The 19,854-nt window shown below is 44.4% G+C and overlaps 1 protein-coding gene across 2 annotated transcripts in view; it reads left to right on the top strand.

Annotated features, from left to right (window-relative positions):
• The window catches only part of COL24A1 (collagen type XXIV alpha 1 chain), an 804,368-nt gene that overhangs the window by 301,113 nt on the left and 483,401 nt on the right, over positions 1 to 19,854 (top strand). For both annotated transcript variants that reach the window (XM_030205800.1, XM_030205801.1), the window contains one exon: positions 16,649 to 16,702. In XM_030205800.1, coding sequence (XP_030061660.1) covers positions 16,649 to 16,702 — 54 coding nt within the window. The remainder of the gene's footprint in view (positions 1 to 16,648; positions 16,703 to 19,854) is intronic.

Below are 19,854 nucleotides of genomic sequence, written 5' to 3'. Positions count from 1 at the left end.
AGGTGTTTGTCGAGAGTGATTCCTAGTATTTTAAGTTGTGTTTCGATGTGGTATGTTTGTTGGTTGATTGTGAATTTCTGGTAGGATGTGGGGTTGTGTGGGCTGGATAGTACTAGGAATTTGGTTTTGTCTCTGTTCAGTTTGAGTTTGAAAGTTGTTGACCATTCTTCCAGGAGGTCCGGTCCTTTTTTTTTATTTTGTCCTGTATGTTTGTTATATTGTATTGGAAAAGTATGAAAATAGTGATGTCATCTGCGTACATAAATGGGTTGAAACCCATTAATTCCAGTTTTTTTCTGAGTGACACCATTGAACAGTATTGGTGATCTCTGTGGTACTTCGCACTCAGAGGTCCATGAGGTTGATGTTTGGTTGGATATCTTTACAATATAGGATCTGGTCTTTAGGAAGCCATTGAACTTTTTTGCCACAGCACCACTGATTCCTATGTTGTCAAGCAGTGTCATTAGTGTGGTATGGTCTACTAGGTCAAATTCACTTGACATGTCGAATTGTAGTAGTAATACATTTTGCTTTTGGCATGTTATGCTTCTGAATTTTATCAGGGTGGTTATGACCATTTCAGTGTTGTGGTCTAAAATCTGATTGGGATTTATGACGAATTGAGAATTTTGTCAAGTATTCCATTAGTTGCTGTGTTACTAGACCTTCCACCATTTTGGTTAGTAGTGGTATTGAGGCTACTGATGTGTATTTTGTGATCTTGCTGGTAGCCGCCTGCCTGGATCTTGACACCCGAACTTGACGTTGCCTTGCTGCTAGCCACCTGCCAGGCTCATTAGCTGCCCCTATCCCGGCTACTACCTAGTTTGTTCCTGCTGCTTGTTCCTGCTTCGCTCAGTCTGTTCCTGTCTCCTGTTCCGGTGTTTTCAAGTCCTGTCGGCTGCCAGAACCCAGGGGCTCAACCGCTGGGTAAATGGTGTCACTACAGGTAAAGAACCGGACCTTTCCGACTGTCTTTTCTGGAACAGAGTTCCCCTTCAGTTGTTTACTCTTGCTCTGGGGATTGCACAAGGGCTCACCCTATTGGAGTAAATGACAGCTGAGGCCGTGAGCTCATTGGACAACTCGAACTTCCTGATTTGGCACAGGTGGTCCAGCAGCAACAGTCCTAGCTTCATCATTTATGTGGGGTGCTTCAGGTCGTCTGTTCACAGCTTGCTATGTTGTATTCACAACAGCGATCTGGAGTTCCTCTAGCGGAGGCCGCTGCTTCTGTTCCGTAGAGGTCATCTCTCCGGGTTCCGGAACCGCTCAGATATGATGGAACCATCTCAACTTGTCGTGGTTTTCTAAACCAATGCCTTAGACACGGGGGTGGTTCCGTGGGATTGGAGAAGAGCAGATGTGGTCTCTCTTCACAAAAGTGGTGACAAGAGTAGAAGCTGAAAACTACAGCCTGGTAAGCTTCACTTCGTTATTGGAAAGTAATGGAAGTGATGCTGAAGGAAAGGATAGTGAATTTAGTGGAATCCAATACTACAAGATCTGAGACAACATGGTTTTACCAAAGGTAAATTGTGCAAAAGATCTGATTGAATTTTTAGACTAGGTGACCAGAGAATTAGATTGAGTACGTGCTCTAGATATAATTATGTAGATTTCAGCAAAGCCTTTGACACGGTTCCTCATAGGAGGCTCTTGAATAAACTTGACAGGCTGAAGTTAGGACCCAAAGTGGTGAACTAGATTAGAAACTGGTTGACAGACAGACTCAGACGCCAGAGGGTAGTGGTTAAAGGAGGAAGGAAAGGTGAGTAGTGGAGTGCCTCAAGGATCAGCACTGGGCTGATTCTGTTCAGTATATTTGTGAGCGACATTGCTGAAGGGTTAGAAGGTAAGGATTGCCTTTTTGCGGATGATACCAAGATTTGTAACAGAGTGGACACCCCTGAGGGAGTGGAAAAGATGAAAAGGATCTGCAAAAGTTAGAAGAATGGTCTAATGTTTGGCAATTAAAATTCAATGCCAAGAAGTGCAAAGTGATGCATTTGAGGAGTAGAAATTCAAGGGAGCTGTATGCGTTAGGCGGTGAGAGGCTGATATGCACAGATAGGGAGAGAGGGATCTTGGGGTGATAGTATCTGAGGATCTGAAGACAACTAAGCAGTGTGACAAGACAGCTGTAGGCAGAAGGATGCTAGGCTGTATAGGGAAAGGTGTAACCAGCAGAAGAAAGAAGATGTTGATGCCCCTATACAAGTCATTGGTGAGGCCCCACCTGGAGTATTGTGTTCAGTTTTGGAGGCCATGGTCTTGCTAAGATGTAAGAAGACTTAAAGTGGTCCAGAAGAAGGCGGCAAAAATGATATGGTGCTTGTTCCAAAAGATATATCAGAAGAGACTGGAATATTTATACCCTAGAGGAGAGGAGGGACAGGGGTGATATGATAAAGACATTTAAATACTTGAAAGGTATTAATATAGAAACAAATATTTTCCAGAGAAGGAAAAATGGTAAAACTAGAGGATATGAATTGTGGTTGCAGAGTGGTAGACTCTGGAGTAATGTCAGAAAATTCTTTTTCATGGAGAGGGTGGTTGAGGCCTGAAATGCCCTCCCGAGGCAGGTGGTGGAGAAAAAAATGGTGGCGGAATTCAAAAAAAGTGTGGGATAAACACAGAGGACCTCTAATTAGAAAATGAGTGGTATAAAAAAACAAAACTTAAAGGGTTGCATATGTGTTTGCATGTCAAGTGGTGCTTAGATGGCAACTCTTGCTGTATCAACTAAAGCCAGAGCTGGGCTGGCTTGTATGGTCGGAGTCCCGCAAATAGCAATCTGGTTGTAGGATGGAGTTGAGAGAACTTCGATGGAAACTCCAGTAATCTGGAACTTGAATACAGTGCTGGGTAGACTTTTCAACCACTAAAACCCTTGGTGTCTGTCCCCCACCCCAGCTCCAAACTTATCCAGATAAGAGGATGGTCCAAGACCTCCATCAGACCTATCTCCGCCCTCTGCACCCACTGAAAAAGAGACTGAGATAACAGCAGATAATCCTTCAAAATCATTATCTTAACTTTCCTAATTCTTCAGTCCGGTCTTACCCTCTTCTTATTCAAACACCATATTCCTTACTCCTAAGTTGTTCACTACACTTTTCCCAATAGCACTTTTTTGTGATACCTTCCTACCTTCAAATCCACTCATACTCTGCTAGTGTGACATTTGTGAGCCCTTGGCCCAGAGGTGGCCACGTGAAAATCACTCAACCAGCTCTGGGTAGACCGAGTCCCCTCAGAACTAAGAGTGCTCCCAAGAACTGGACTGGACTACAAGTGGAGATGAACTGAGGCAGCTTTATTAGTAGCAAAAAAACACAAGGCTAAAAGGGTAGCCAAATGGCACAGAAAGGAAAACAGGCAGCCTAGCTATACAGTCTAACGTAGCTGAAGCAAGGCAAACATAATACATAGATTAAGGTAAAGTAGAACAGCCTAGCTGTATAGGGAGATCAAAAGTAAGCAGCCTAGCTGCGCATCTCACTAACAGAGCAATGCAAACATATGGCATACAGTAGAACTCAATAGACTAGGCTAGCAGGTTAAAGACAAACAGGCAATACTTGGCTGACAGAGGTAACACCGCTAGTGGTTAAGGAAAGGGTTAATTCTGTCAGTACACTCAGATGAGCCGCTGAACAACCGCGGCAAGCTTCCTCAAAACCAGAGTGGAGCAGAAGTAAAACGAAAATGAAAGCCTCTTGAGGACCTGCACCGCAGTTAGAGGCCAGAGCGGGTCACTGCGCTCAGAGAAGACTAGGGATGACACCTAAGACAAGCAAACAGTCACTGAGGTGCCCGAGCTGGATGCTCCCAAGGCAAGCAAGGTGAAGAAGCCAAACCTGAGCCGATGCTCCCAAGGCAGAAGACTTAATGGCCCTGCACAGCAGCCAAGGGCCAGGATCAGCCCACGCGGACTCCTTCGCGCTCCAAGCACCGCTCCCTCATCCAGAGATACCTCGAGACATGGCCTCAGTTGCTGCACCTGCAGCACTCCTCCAGCCCACACAATCCCAAACACAGCACAAAGCCACTCGCTGCATACCTTGACTAAGGACTCATGGTGGACGTCTGGAATCTCAACTGAGGCATGGGAGGCTCTGGACTCACAGGCCTGGCAGCAGGCTTCAATGAACCCAAGCTAAGGTGAAAGCTGTAGGCAGAGCTTTTACTCCTCAGGACTACCAAGCTTGAAAGCAGGCTTCACAGGAACGCAGCATTAGGTGAAAGCTGTATTCAAAGGTTTACTCCTCAGGACTCCCTGGCTTGGAAGCAGACTTCCACTGGAACACAGCATAAGGTGAAAGCTGTAGGCCAAGCTTTACTCCTCAGGACTCCCTGGCTTGGAAGCAGACTTCCACTGGAACACAGCATAAGGTGAAAGCTGTAGGCCAAGATTTACTCCTCAGGACTCCCTGGCTTGGAGGCAGACTTCCATTGGAACACAGCACAAGGAGAAAGCTGTAGACAAAGCTTCAGGCCACGATCTCACAAAGAAACAGTAGTAGGAACTAGCAGAGACCAGGCAGGCCTGGTCCCCATCAAGGATAATTGCCAGAACACTGAGCACTCTCAGAAGCCAGTTTAAGAAGTGCTCAGTGCTGATGACATCACCAGCTTGGCCTCCACCACTCTACAGTGAAGCCACAGGTCACTGACTGGAACTGCAGGTAATTTTAGATGGAGGAACAGGGCACTGACGTCGCCGACAACGACTGTGACAGCTAGAACTTAGTCCTTTTCAGTTCTTGCCTCTACTCTTTGGAACACTATTCCTCTTCATTTGATATTTTTCCCATTGTATCCCATGCATCGTCTTGTGTCTATCCCCCATTTTCCAATTTAATTCAGCTTTTGATTAATTGTAAACTGCTTAGATAATTATTTTATTTGTGGTATCCTATATAATAAAACGCACCTCCAACGTTCTGAAGCCGAGAAACTGAAGCCTTCAAGCCTTGAAGCATTCCTGCAACGTTCCGGAGCTACATGTCATTCTGTAAGGCTCCATCTTTTCAATTGATGACACGTAGTTCCGGAACGTTGCAGGAATGCTTCAAGGCTTGAAGGCTGCACTTTCTTGGCTTCAGCAGGAATGCTTCAAGGCTTGAAGGCTGCACTTTCTTGGCTTCAGAACGTTGGAGGTGCGTTTTATTATATAGGATAGGATGTGCTCGGTGCTTTTCTGTAGCACATGGGGGGAATTTAATATATTCTGATTAAAGTGGAGGAGTGGCTGGAGGGGGGGCAGGGGAGATAGGACAATCGCTGGGTGGCTGGAGGGGGGGCAGGGGAGAGAGGAGAATCGCTGGGTGGCTGGAGGGGGGCAGGGGAGATTTGCTGGGTGGGTGGAGGGGGGCAAGGAAAAAGGAGAATCGCTGGGTGGCTGGAGGGGAGGCAGGGGACACAGGAGAATCGCTAGGTAGCTGGAGGGGGGGCAGGGAGATAGGACAATCACTGGGTGGGTGAAGGGGGGCAGGGAACAGAGGAGACTCGCTGGGTGGGTGGAGGGGGGGCAAGGGAAAAAGAATCGCTGGGTAGCTGGAGGGGGGCAGGGGACACAGGAGAATCGCTGGGTGGCTGGAGGGGGGCAGGGGACACAGGAGAATCGCTGGGTGGCTGGAGGGGGGCAGGGAACAAAGGAGACTCGGTGGGTGGCTGGAGGGGGGGCAGGGGAGAGAAGAGCATCGATGGGTGGCTGGAGGGTGGCAAGGGAAAAAGTAGAATCACTGGGTGGCTGGAGGGGGAGCAGGAGAGAGGAGAATCACTGGGTGGCTGGAGGGGGGACAGAGGAGACACACTGGCACCCAGCAGTCTCACTCTCTCTCTGTCACACACACACTCGCACATTCACTCTCTGTCTCTCACACAGTCAATCTCACACATACTCTCTCAAACATACATACTCCGAGGAAAACCTTGCTAGCGCCCGTTTCATTTGTGTCAGAAACGGGCCTGTTTTTCTAGTATTAAATAAAATTGAACACCGAATATCTGGCTATTTGTTGACTGCCTTGACTAGCACTTAAATGCTGACCAGGTGAAACAGAATTCCCAGGGGACAAGGATATCATTGTCAAGAGTTTGAATAGTTTGATTAGGAGCCCTGGGATATAGAGTTAGTGACAGTGCTCCCATCCCTCACAGAATAAATCTGTCACTTGCTCTTGTCCTCATGACATTGAAATTCAGCTTTTCTTCTTTGTGTTGCTCTTTGCCAATTCTGCTGTTGCTGCCCATCCACCATCTCAGCTAGTTAGTACACTAAACATAAATAGGCTTGGATTTAGCTTTTTCTGTTGTTGCACAATTAATCTTGGTTTATATAGTGGACTGAAAATACTGCTCCTAGCAGCTTGGAAGTCACAATTATCTGCTCACCCTCTGCCCTCACTGAGAATCAGAGCCAAATGTGGAGATCCCTTGATCCAAGTGAGCCAAGTTCTGCCATAGAGATTAAGACAAAACCAAGTCAGAACACAAGCCAGCTGGTCACCTAGTCCTTCACAAATAAAGCTGCTGCCCATATATGGGATATAGGACATGGTTAAAGGATTACAGCCAATTCTGACTGTCTGTATTTTGATCTTTGTACACTGAGAAACAATTCTTAATACAGTTTCTCAACCGTGAGAATCAAATTCAAACATTGTCCCTGTACATATCTGCTATTTACTTGATTTGTTTGTTCCTTTATTTAAATTATTTTCACCTAGTTTTGTTTGTCATCTGCTTCTTCTATATCGCCTCATTTAGGGCTGGAAGTAATAACCTGCATCAATGTAATGTACATTATTGCACATTTACATGTGTAAATACAGTTTAGTGTGTATTTATTTTAAAATTTTCTAATCCACCTATAACTAGGTAGTTTACAAAAGAACATTCATATTATTCATATCACAAAACATAGAACAAAACAGTCCATAATAACACTTCAATCTTCAGAATTAAAAAAACAAAACACTGAGACAAACAATCTTGTCTTCAACAATTTCCTAAACTGTGTTACACTACTACAATGCTGAAGCGGACCTGGGAAATGTATTCCATAGTGTTACCCCTGCAGGAATAAAAGCAGTAGCTCATGTTTCTGCATACCAAAGTTGAGTTACCACTTCAGTTGAAAGTCTCACTGCAGCTTCTGACTGCAATTCACATCTTGGATGGTAAACAGTCAACATATGTTTCAGATAGAATGGAGCAACTGCAAACAAAGCCCGATGTATAACTGTCAAAACTTTAAATTGGAATCTTTGAAAAACAGGCAGCCAATGTAGTTTTTTGAGCCTTAGTGTTACATGACAAAACTTTGCCATCCTCATCATTGTTCTCACTGCTGCATTTTGAACCATTTGAAATGCCCTGACACTCAAAGACAACAGACCAATGTACAGGGCATTGCAGTGGTCCAAATGCACCAGAACCATACTTTGAACAACACATTTAAAATCATAAACAGAAAGCATAGGTTTCAATCAATAGAACATATGCAAATGTTTAAATGCCACTTGAACTATATTCACAACCTGTGATCTCATTGTCAATTTACTATCCAAGGTTATCCCCAGCAATTTCATCTTCTTTCTTACTGGTACACATATATCCCCCAGACATACAGTAGTCGGCCAGGCAAACAATTCTTCCTTACCCACAATCATAACTTCTGTTTTTGCAACATTTTAGGACCAAACCATACATTTCTTCACTGCCTCCATACAATCAATTGACTATGACTTCCTACTTTCTTAGACATTATTGTGAAAAAATAAATTGTACATCATCTATATAGAATTCATATGAAACACCTAAAAATCGAAACACATTGCCTAGTGGTGCCAAAAATATATTGAACAATAAGGCTGACAATGCTGACCCCTGTGGCACTCCACAGTCAACCTCAGCCACATCTGAGATTTGTACTCCACTCCGAATAATCATTGATCTCCCCTTCAAATACAAAATGAACCAGCAAATGACCTGTCTGTCCATTCCTAATTTCCGCAATTTATTAATTAATAAATTCAAATTCACCAAATCAAGCACTCCAGATACATCCAGGGATACCAAACAGAAACAGATATTGTCCTCCACATTTCTCTTAAGATAGTATAAGGTAGAAATCATTCAAGTTTCAACATTGTGCGCACATCTGAATCCATATTGAAATGGATCCAGACCACCCATTCGCTCCACAAAATCATCAAGCTGCTTTAGCGCTACTTTCTTCAGAATTTTCCCTAAAAAAAGGCACTATTGATATTAGTTGATTAATTACTCAAATCTGCAGAATCTAGTGTAGCTTTCTTCAACAGTGGTTTCACTGTAACCTGTTTACAAAAATCCTGAAAACACCCTGCCTTAAGGATGTATTTACAATCAATGTTATAGAGGGAGCTATCGGGCTAATTCTCATAACAACCTGAAGGAACAGGGGTCACATAAAGTCCCCTGTAGGTGTAATCGACGGTACTAATCCTTCAACCTCTTTAACAGTCACTAACTCAAAAACAGACCGTTTATTATATATCATACGAACCAACTCTGATGTCCTTTGCTGATCATGTGACACTACAGCATCTTTCAACTTCTGTACCTTCTCACAGAAAAAATCCCAAAACATGTTAGCATCTGGCCCTTTAATAGTCTCATTTGTCTTATACCTATGCAACAAAAAATTCATGGTCTGATATAATTCCCGAGGTCTATTCAACACCACTGCCATCTGCGGTTAATAATACACATTCCTCAAATCCTCCCACAATTGATTATATTCAAACAGCCTAATTTGATACCCATCATAATCAACATTTCTGGATTTACGCCATTTCCTCTCTGTCTGTCACAGCTCACATCGTACCTTAACAACAGCTGATGTTCTCCAAGGGCATGGACAATAATTCTTCTTAAGCATTATTTCCTTCTTTGGGGCCACAAAATTCAAAGCTTTATCCAGTGAATTCACCCATAAATCCACCATCTCATCCACAGAATGTGTACTATCAAACCTCAGACTGGGGGCCCACACTTCCCACAATTCAGTCATTTCAAAGCGTGATTGGATTTTGTATTTCTCCTGACCAATCCCCCTTTTCTCTTCTGTCTAAAAAACAGATCAAAAGATATAAGCGAGTGATCTGACCAACTAACAGCATCAAGTCTAGGAGTACTCAACAAACCAGCTAATAGTACTGGGGACAAAAAAAACAAACATCCGGAGACTTCCGGTGGAGGCATGGAGCAGTGAGGACATGAAGATGGACTGCTCCGAGGTGCCCGAAGGAATCTGCATTCGTACCACCCCAAATCAAATCAACCCATAATCCGGAACAAGCGGGGAAGATCCGCGATAACGTCGAAAACTGGCAGGAATCAAGGCAGAGTGGATGGCGGCAAAATCACACGAAAGGGAAAACCCGCACCGCAGATAACAAAATGGCAGACAGGGCCGCGCCAGCATCACCACCATCCAGCTCATTGTGGGCAGCGGAAATCACCGAAGAGGTGAAGGTGGCAGTCGAGCAAGCGGTGGGAGTCAAATTGCAGCTCATCCTGGAGAAACTAGAGGGGCTGACGGAGCGGCACACACAGTTGTTCACCGAGCTACAAACGGTGCAGCAACGTGTGGGGCAGGCAGAGGACGACATAGCAAAGGTCTTGGAAGAGCAGCCACGAATTAAGGCGCGCCTCGCGGAGGTGGAGGCAAAGCTTGACGACCTCGAGAATCGCTCGAGGAGGAACAATCTGAGGTTAGTGGGGCTCCCAGAAATCCTACCTGAGAGGTCCTTATGCACTTTTCTGGAGAAATGGCTGCCGGAAACCCTTAGTAATATGGAGCTGGGGTCGCAGCTGAAAGTTGAAAGAGCACATAGATTGGGCCACAGAAGGGAGGATGCAGGCCGCCCCAGAGTGGTAATATTTAAGATCTTAAACTATGCCCACAAAATGCTTATCCTTCAGGAGCTCCGCAATGGAAAACAACTGGATTACAAGGGGAAAAAGATTCTCTGTTTCCAGGACTATTCCACAACAGTGTCGGCGGCACGCAAAAGCTTTGCCCCCTTGTGTACCAAGCTATTGGGGCTCAAGTATAGATTCAGCCTCTTGTATCCTGCTAAACTTAAACTGATGGAAAATGGACAAGCAGTTTATTTTGAGAAAGTGGATGAGGCAACGACTTATGTTGAGCGAATGATAGCAACGGGACATGAAGGCTGAGGAACCCAGGGAGTCAAGTTCAGAAGAGGCATGCTTACTTGAGAGCTGCAAGAGGACAATGAGATCATACTACAGAGATATTGCTCTACAATTCATGGAGCCAGCTTTCTTTATCATGACAGGGAAAAAAGAGTTGTCAGCCAGCAAAGTTTAGAAGTTGAAGTTTCAAAGTTGGTAATTTTTGGGGTCTGGATTCTGAGACATGGAAGTATTGGGGACGTTGCCTACTAAATAAAAGCGAGCACAGAGAATGGACGACATGGCTGTTGGTCCGAGAAGATCGGAGTGCGACCAAGGCAGACATGAATAGTATGGGCAAATTTGTTGGACTTGTCTCAGAAACAAGAGGTTGGGTGAGCAAAGGGTTCTAGTGATGGGTTTTTGGAAGGGTGGGGATAGACATAAATCTAAGAGGTGCCTTAGCCTTGGAAACAGGAAGTTATGCCATTGGGCAAAAGATGGCAGGAAGTGGGGGTAGAAGGAGGGGTGGACAAGGGGCGAGGGGGGGAGGGGGATGAGCGGAAGGTAGGGTGGGGGGAGTGGAGGGGGGAATTCCTGTATGCATGGGGTCGGAAAGGGAGGAATTTGGGGGAGGACCTAGGGGTGACCCAAAGGAGAGTGAAGGAAGAACCACTAGGGACAGAGAGGGTGGAGGCTGGGACGCTCTCTCTGTTCTCACAAGGGAAGAACATGAGAAGCTGAAAACATGGTGGGTGGGGGAATTATATGATGCACCAGCAGTGGGGAAAAAGGGAGGAGTGATGATTTTGATAAGAAAAAACCTAAATGTAGAAGTCAAGAAGGTGGTGGCTGACAGAGGGGGGAGGTATGTCCTAGCCTCAGTGGTTGTGGAGGGACAGCCGCTTCTGCTATGTAATATCTATGCCCCCAACTCTTATGATGATAAGTTTGTCAATCAAATCACGCACAAAATCCATACATTAGGTGATATACCACTGGTGATGGGAGGAGATCTGAATGATGTGCTAGAGCTGGCATGGGATAGGTCGCAACCCACCAGGAAAAATCTGGCTAGAAGGGAGAAAGGTAATACTAGGATATATGACATGCTAGAGTTGGTAGATGTGTGGCAAATCTTGCATCTGACAGAAAAAGATTACACACATCTTTCTAGAGCCCATGAAACAATGTCTAGAATTGATTATATATGGGTCTCAAGAGAGTTACTTACAAAGGTGGAGGAGGCACAGATAGGCCCCATAGCGATTTCTGATCATGCTTGGGTGAGAGTTCAGATTATAGTAGGGGAGGGGAGACCTCAGTTGGGAGCATGGCGGTTTCCTGCATACCTCTATCGAGATGCCCAATTCTTGCCTTACCAGGTGGAGAAGTGGAAGGATTATAGCAGTAATAATGAGCAACATAGGACAGACCCAGTGCTCTTCTGGGAAACGGCGAAAGCTGTACTTAGGGGAGATGTAATATCTTATCTGGCTTTTAAAAAATGGGCCAGAAATAGGGAGGTGATGAGATTAGAGAGACAGGTAGTGGCACTAAGGAAGAAGTATGGGGTACAACATGAAGGGGGAATTAAAAGACAATTGTTGGAGACGCAGCAGGCTCTAAACGAACTATTGCAAGAGAAGACACAAAAAGCGAACATATATTATAAGTATCAGTTATATAGGTTTGCAAACAAAAGTGGAAAAAATTTTAGCCCGAATTGCTCATAAGAGGCTTAAAGAGGCATATTTTCAAAGCACTTTGGGAGGCTAAGTTCCATAGGTTTCTATGGAACTTTGGGAGGCTAAGTGCTTTGAAAATGAGCCTGTTAGTGTCAAAAAAATACTTACAATGGAGGATAGTACAGGAGCACGGGTGACTAATGATGAGGGTATAATCAAAATATTGGGGGAGTTTTTTGGACATTTATATGAAAAGCAGGAGGACTTAGTGAGACCCAGTGAGACTTACCTCCATAGTATAGACCTGCCACAGGTCTCAGAAGACGATATAGAGGTGTTAAATGCCCCTATTACAGAAGAGGAGGTACAGCTAGTAATTAAATAGAGTAAATTGGGGAAAGCACCAGGGCCGGATGGTTTGAGGAATGAATTTTACAAGCTACTAAACAGTGAGATAAGTCCTTTACTGACTGCAGTGTTTAACGACGCTATACAACAGGGTCAGCTGCCCAGGCATCTCAATAGAGCACAAATTAGTGTGTTGCCGAAACCAGGTAAACCAGCTGATAAACCAGACTCGTATAGGCCGATATCACTGCTGAATGTTGAATTAAAATTTTTAGCAAAGATACTGGCAAATCGGCTAGCAAGGTTTTTACCATCTTTAATAATAGATTCACAAGTGGGATTCACATATGGGAGGGTAATAGCCAAGAATATGCGCAGGATATGGGTCGCTTTGGAGAAAATAAGACAAGATCGGAGCCCGGCCTTGCTTCTAAGTTTCGACGACGAAAAGGCGTTCGATAGAGTAGATTGGAATTATTTATTTTCAGTATTAGAGACCGATGGGATCACAGGCTTATATGCGAGGGCGGTTAGAACCTTATACACAGACCCACAGGCCCAGATATATGCTAATAGCTTCAGGTCTGACTGGTTTCCGATAAGGAGAGGCACGAGGCAAGGGTGTCCATTATCGCCACTGCTTTTTATCTTGGCGTTGGATCCCCTCCTCAGAGAAATTCAATATAATACAGACATTCGGGGAGTTAAGATACCAGACCATAGCTTTAAAACAGCAGCCTTTGCAGATGACCTGTTGGTATTAATCACAGATCCAAAGCAACCTCTACCACACCTCATGGAAAGCTTAGAGGAGTATGGGTTCCGGTTGAATCTCCTGAAATCAGAAGCTTTAGCAAGTAATATAGAGCTTGAAGGGGAGTGGGGAGATCAGTTCCCTATAAGGTGGGCAAGGGGCTCCTTCCGGTATCTAGGAATACAACTCCCAATGGATACCAGACAAATCTATAACCTGAATATCACTAAGCTGCTCCAGGATACCCAAAAACAATTGTCCCATTGGTCAGGGCTACCTGTATCCCTTATGGGATGGATCCAACTATTCCAAATGATAGTTTTCCCGCATTGGTTTTATGCTATGCAGGCTGTGCCGGTACACTTGGGAAGGCGGGAACTGGCGACACTACGAAGAATGGTAACAAAGTTTTGTTGGGCTGGAAAAAAACCTAAGCTGAAATGGCACTATTTAATAGGTAACTGGAGAAAGGGAGGATTAGGAATACCAGATATGAGGACATATAATCAGGCGTTTCTCTTGAGGCATTTGAGGGATTGGCTCCTAGATACAACTACCTATACAGATGTGGGTTTAGAGAGGGCATATTTCTACTCCTGGCACCTGAATTATTTAATCCATGTTAGAGAAAAGGACAAATACCTGAAAAAAGTCAGAGATAGCATGTTGTTGGAACCATTGTGGCACATGTGGAGGGAACTGACACAAAGGTGGGGGCAAGACCCAGCGGCCAGTAGATTTATACCACTTGCTGGGAATAACGATTTTACCCCGGGCAGTGATAGTACAGTGTTTCGCAAACTACATGACCAGGGAGTGGAGCTGCTGGGCAGTTTTCTTAAGGAAGATGGCATTTTAATTTCCATAGCAGAATTCCAACGCAAATGCTCAGGGGGGCCATCGGGGATTCTGGCATACCACCAACTTTCTCATTACATACATAGTCTTCCAAATGAAGGGTTGACCCTTAGATTTGAGAACAAGCTGAGGGAGTTCCTGGAGGGAGACGCTTTGGGACAGGTCTCAACTTCTTGGTTCTTTAGAGAGCTGGAGAAAGGACAGCCGGAAAGACAGATGACTGAGATGGCCCTAAAGTGGGGTACCGAAACACATAGGCCCATCTCTGAACAGCACATGCAGAAATCGTTGAGGGAAATACAGAAGGTGATTCATAGTGCAGAGCTACAAGAATGCCAATTCAGAATACTACACAGGGCTTACCTCTCACCCAGAAGAGCGTTCCATGCACAGGCGATAGCGACTGATAATTGCCTAAAATGCAGACATGGAGGTGCTAGTCTAGTACACTGCCTATGGCAATGTAGGTTCATTAAGACCTTTTGGTGGAGAATAGGCAAATTTGTGAGGGAGATAACTAGGTCTCAGGCTCTTATCACATTTGATAGAATGCTGCTAAGCACACCTGAACAGTGGGGTATGGGGACTCAGGGGGAACGGCTGTTATTGAGCAAATCTTGTATAGTGGGGAAAAATGCATAATGAATCATTGGGTAATGGCAACACCTCCCTCTTACTGGTATTGGAGGAATAAAATGCACCAACTAATGTTATGGGAGGCGAGAGGGGCGCGATTGACGCCAAAAAGGCAAGCGGGATTCTTGACTGTCTGGGAACAATATATAAACGTGATCTCACCGAGAGCAAGAAGTCAAGTGCTGAATGGGTTGCCATGGGGTAATGGAGGAGATAGGCGGAATTAAGGCCGAACCATGCTAATGGGAAGGGGGGAGGGGGGAAGTAAGGACATGAATCCCGAGGCTAAGATTGATATATAATAAAGGGCAAGTACTCACCATAAACATGACACAATATAAGAATGACATATTGAGGGAGAGGGGAGGGGAGGTGGAGAGGAATGTGGGAGGAAGGGTAAAATGGAAATAATAATTAATGATACCTCATGCTATGTTATTACTGTTATGTTGGAATATTTTGGCATTCGAAATGTCAATGCTATTGGCTGTAAGTTATACTATATTGTAGTGTCATTAATAAAAACTGATGAAACATAAAAGAAACATCCGGAACATGCCCTGCTGTGTGCGTTGCCTCACTAATTACCTGACGGATAAAAACAGCATCTAACAGGTGGAATATTATATGATCTCGTTCAAGAAACTCCTCACTTTTAGGCAGAAAAAGGAGATTAAAATCACCCAACAAACATAATTTAGAAGAATCAATATCAATATTTGACAAAATTTGCAGCAAGCAAGAACAATCTAAAGTCATTATCCGTGGCAGAAAATATACTAATCAAAAAACAATATCCTCGTTTTTATCACCACACATTCACAAGCATCACTCACCTCAGTACAAACCAATTAAAAATTCAAACATTCTATTGGCCTCTCTGTATAATGGAACAGGTAATAGATCAATGTTTTATTGAGAAGATTATAGGAAAGATATCTGCAAGCAGACTAGAATATTTTATTTTAGATGTTTAACCTGAATTGCTGTTTTATAGATAGGGTTGGGTTTGGATGGTGGGGAGGATAGAGTATGTTGACCTTGCAGAGTTTTCCTGTTAACTTTTATTTTTAAGCTTTATTGGAACCAGCATCTACTTAATCCTTCATTTGCAAGTATGTGAAGGACAATTCTATAAAAGGTGTCTAAAATTAGGTGCAAATTTATAGAATAGGTGCACTTACACACGAGTGACATCACAAATTGGCATTTATGCACGCATGTGCTAGGTGCTATTCTATAAAATTTGAGTAGTGCAAGTTGCATGATGCGTAACAGTAAATGGGCTATATCAGTGTATGGACCATGGATGTGTCATGGGAATTCTGCCTAACAATGCACGTACTTTATAGAACAGTAACAGATGCATGCATTGCAAGGTGTCATTAGGCATGTCAGCTTCTGCCTGCTATTAACGTGGTGTAAGCTGTTGCACCTAAGTTTTGGCACGCCAACATGGCTTTGCACTACTATTCTACAATGTGTGTCTTAATGCTAATATAGAATTGGAGCTAAGTATGCTTCTTTGTCACGCCTACATTTAGGTGCCACTTTATAGACTTACCCCCTAGTGTTTTTTTGCATTTTATCCCTCTCCCCTTCACTTATCTACTCCATCCTCAACTAGGAGCCATAAGTGCAGCTGCTTACAAAACCCAGCATATGTGAACCCTGAATCTGGCTACTAGGTGTCACCATTGTACGATAACTGGCACACACTTATTCCCATGGGGTGGGGAGGGTAAGGGTAAGCTTTGAACATTGCCTTTGTAGTATACACAGCCCTGATGGGCCTGAAGAGTAGAAGCCAAGTTTGAGAATCAGTAACATAGTAAGTGACGGCAGATAAAGATCTCAATGGTCCATCCAGTCTGCCCAACAGTCACATTCATTATCAATTCAAGATAAATCAGCAATGAACATGATATTATATACTTGATCATGGTCTTTCTTTGGTATTTCTGGGAGATAGACCATAGAAGTCTTCTTGCATGACCATGTGTGCTGCACTGCCACTGAACTATCAGGTTGGCTTATATAACTTTGTGTTCAAATTGTGTGTCTCAATGAAACATCTAGTGTGTCTTTTAACAATGTGATTAATATATATGACAGGCTTTAGTCTGAGTTTTTCAAATTATATTCTTTTCTACTGCACCAGGGGTTTCCAGGTGATTTTGGAGACAGAGGGCCTCCTGGACCAGATGGAAGTCCTGTAAGTATCCGTTTATATGCTTTTATGCTTTAAAGGAATTTGAAAAATGGTCCAGGCCAGTATATTTTACAGGCAAATACAATTTTGCTGAAGGTAAAATACATGGGTTTTATATTTGAATTGTATCTGCATGTCAGCCTTCTAATAATAATACTTACCATTTTTTATAATGCTACTGGACATATGCAGTGTTCTACAGTGATAAACATTCAGGTACAATATGTCCCTGTTCCAATGATCTTTTAATCTAAGTGGGTACCTGAGGCAGTAGGAGATAGTGACTTGCCCAAGATGTGTCAGTGGTAGAAACAAGATTTGAACCCTGGCTTCTTTGGTTCACAGTTAAGTGCTTTAAGCACTAGGCCTTCCCCTCTTTTAAGCTCAGCCATGACAATTGTCAAACTGATTTAGCTCCCAAGTAAGGCTTGAACTAGCCAAATGAAAACCTTTGACAATTTGACAACACTGAGCAGTTAAACTGTTCAAATTCTGTGTAATCTTTGGGGGGGCAGGAGTAGGTGGTGGAAGAAAAATTAGCTGGCCAAACCTGGATGCAGGGATAGCCAACTGACAATCAGCCAGTTATTTCTGTATCCTTAGACCCAACACTAACCTTTCTGACAACCACCAAACAAAAATAAATTCATTGTCACTGCCCCCGTCAACTAAACTCCCTCTCTTCTTCTTCTAAACACCAACTAACACACTCAACTCCTCCTTGCAGACTGGATGTTGTCCTCCCTTCCTTCCCTAAAGGTCTTATTATGAAACCCAGTTACCCCCAGATCAACCACTGTCCTGCCTCTCATAGTTCTCTGACTGGCAAACTGAGTTCCCTTTGGACAAGCTGTTGCCCTTCTTCCCCAAAGCCCTGCCTTTCCAGATCAGCTGGCCCCAGTCCTGACACTGTCCTCCCCTGAAGCTTTAGCTATCAAACTCTGCTCCTTTTGGAGCAGCAGCCATCCTCCCTCTTTACTACTACTACTACTACTACTATTTAGCATTTCTATAGCGCTACAAGGCATACGCAGCGCTGCACAAACATAGAAGAAAGACAGTCCCTGCTCATAGAGCTTACAATCTAATAGACAAAAAAAAAAGTAATCAAATCAATTAATGTGTACAGGAAGGAGGAGAGGAGGGTAGGTGGAGGTGAGTGGTTACGAGTCAAAAGCAATGTTAAATAGGTGGGCTTTCAGTTTAGATTTAAAGTTGGCCAAGGATGGGGCAAGACGTAGGGGCTCAGGAAGTTTATTCCAGGCATAGGGTGCAGCGAGACAGAAGGCGTGAAGTCTGGAGTTGGCAGTAGTGGAGAAGGGAACAGATGATAAGGATTTATCCATGGAGCGGAGTGCACGGGAAGGGGTGCAGGGAAGGATGAGTAAGGAGAGATACTGGGGAGTAGCAGAGTGAGTACATTTATAGGTTAGTAGAAGAAGTTTGAACAGGATGTGAAAACGGATAGGGAGCCAGTGAAGCGACTTGAGGAGAGGGGTAGTATGAGTAAAGCGACCCTGGCGGAAGACGAGATGGGCAGCATAGTTTTGAACCGATTGGAGAGGGGCGAGGTGACTAAGTGGGAGGCCAGCAAGAAGCAGATTGCAGTAGTCTAAACGAGAGGTGACAAGGGTGTGGATGAGGGTTTTGGTAGAGTGCTCGGAAAGAAAGGGGCGGATTTTACGGATGTTGTAAAGAAAGAAACGACAGGTCTTGGCGATCTGATGGATATGATCAGAGAAGGAGAGAGAAGAGTCAAAGATGACCCCAAGGTTTCGAGCTGAGGAGACAGGGAGAATGAGAGAGCCATCAACAGAAATAGAAAACGGGAGGGAGTGGGGAGGTGGGTTTGGGGGGAAAATTTTGTGACTTTCAAACTTGGCTTAAACCTGGACCATCATTGCCCATTTTCATCTTGGAAGCTCAGTGGCATGCTCAGAGGAAGCTTGGTTTGACTGATGTGGCTTCAAGAAAGGGAGGTGTGCATGAAAATGAGTCTTTGAGAAAGAGATATGTGTGTGAAGTGTAAGTGCATGAAGGGAATGCTTGTTCATATGCTAGTGGAATGCCTTTGTTTGCAGGACTATTGGACAGGGATGCTAAAAAGCATCCAAATTTTGGCACAGTCTTCCTGGTAATGATCTAATGCAATACTTGTTTTGGGGGACAACAGACCCCTGCTTAATGGTAATAAGTGGGGGTGGGAACTAGCCTTGGTGAAAATGGATGTGGAGAGGAGTCCTCAGGTGTTGAATGGATGACACCCCCCCCCCCCCCCCCCGGCATACAAGGGGTGGTTGGAGTATATGGCTGAGGTGGCAACATGGAAATTAAAAAAGGAGAGAATTACAAGAAAGCTCAATATTAGGACTTACGGAAAAGATTGCTGCAATTTCATACTCTAGAGTGAGCCAAGGGACTGGGGACAGGTGGGACTTGGAGTACTGGTTAGGGGAGTTTAGTATAAGGCATATGTGTATATATGTACATAGATATTTAAGTGTAGCATCACAACTATGGCATGGATTGTTGGTTTAATAGTTTATTATTAGAAGTTCTCTGCAGCTGATTTATGTTATTTCTAATGGAACTGTAATAATATTTTTGTCCCCTATCTATTGACCGCTTTGCTGAATTTAACCTATCCCCCATTAACGTCTTTTCTCCTCCACTGCCCACCCATCGCTGAACCCTGTCCCTCCCCAGTGTACCTTACAGGTGTCCCTGGCACCTGCAGTGATTCATTATTGCTGCTTGTGCTAGGCACACAGGTTTCCATTGGCTGGGTCCCACCAGACAGGAAACAGGAAATGATGTCAGCAAGGGTGGGGCTCGGCTGATAGATGCCCGTGGGGCTGGCGCAGTCAGCAATAATGAATTACTGCAGGTGCTGGGGACCCCTGAAAGGTACACTGAGGAAGAACGGGGTTCAGCGCCAGGTGGGCAGATGCCATGACACCACGGAGGAGGAGAGATATTGATGTGGGCTGCTGCCGCAGGATGGGCCTGTGCCCACTCAGGCCCACCCGTAGCTATGCCACTGACGTGTGTAGTGAAAGTGTTCTTTGCACAGCAGCCACGCTTACTGATTGCTATGCGCCTGCCCTGGCCTGAGCTGCACAGTCAAAGTCCCTGCAGCTCATTTATATCTACAC

The sequence above is a fragment of the Microcaecilia unicolor genome, chromosome 6 (assembly GCF_901765095.1).
Source record: "Microcaecilia unicolor chromosome 6, aMicUni1.1, whole genome shotgun sequence".
In the NCBI taxonomy this organism is placed as follows: domain Eukaryota; kingdom Metazoa; phylum Chordata; class Amphibia; order Gymnophiona; family Siphonopidae; genus Microcaecilia; species Microcaecilia unicolor.
This window is presented reverse-complemented; position numbering and strand designations above follow the sequence as displayed.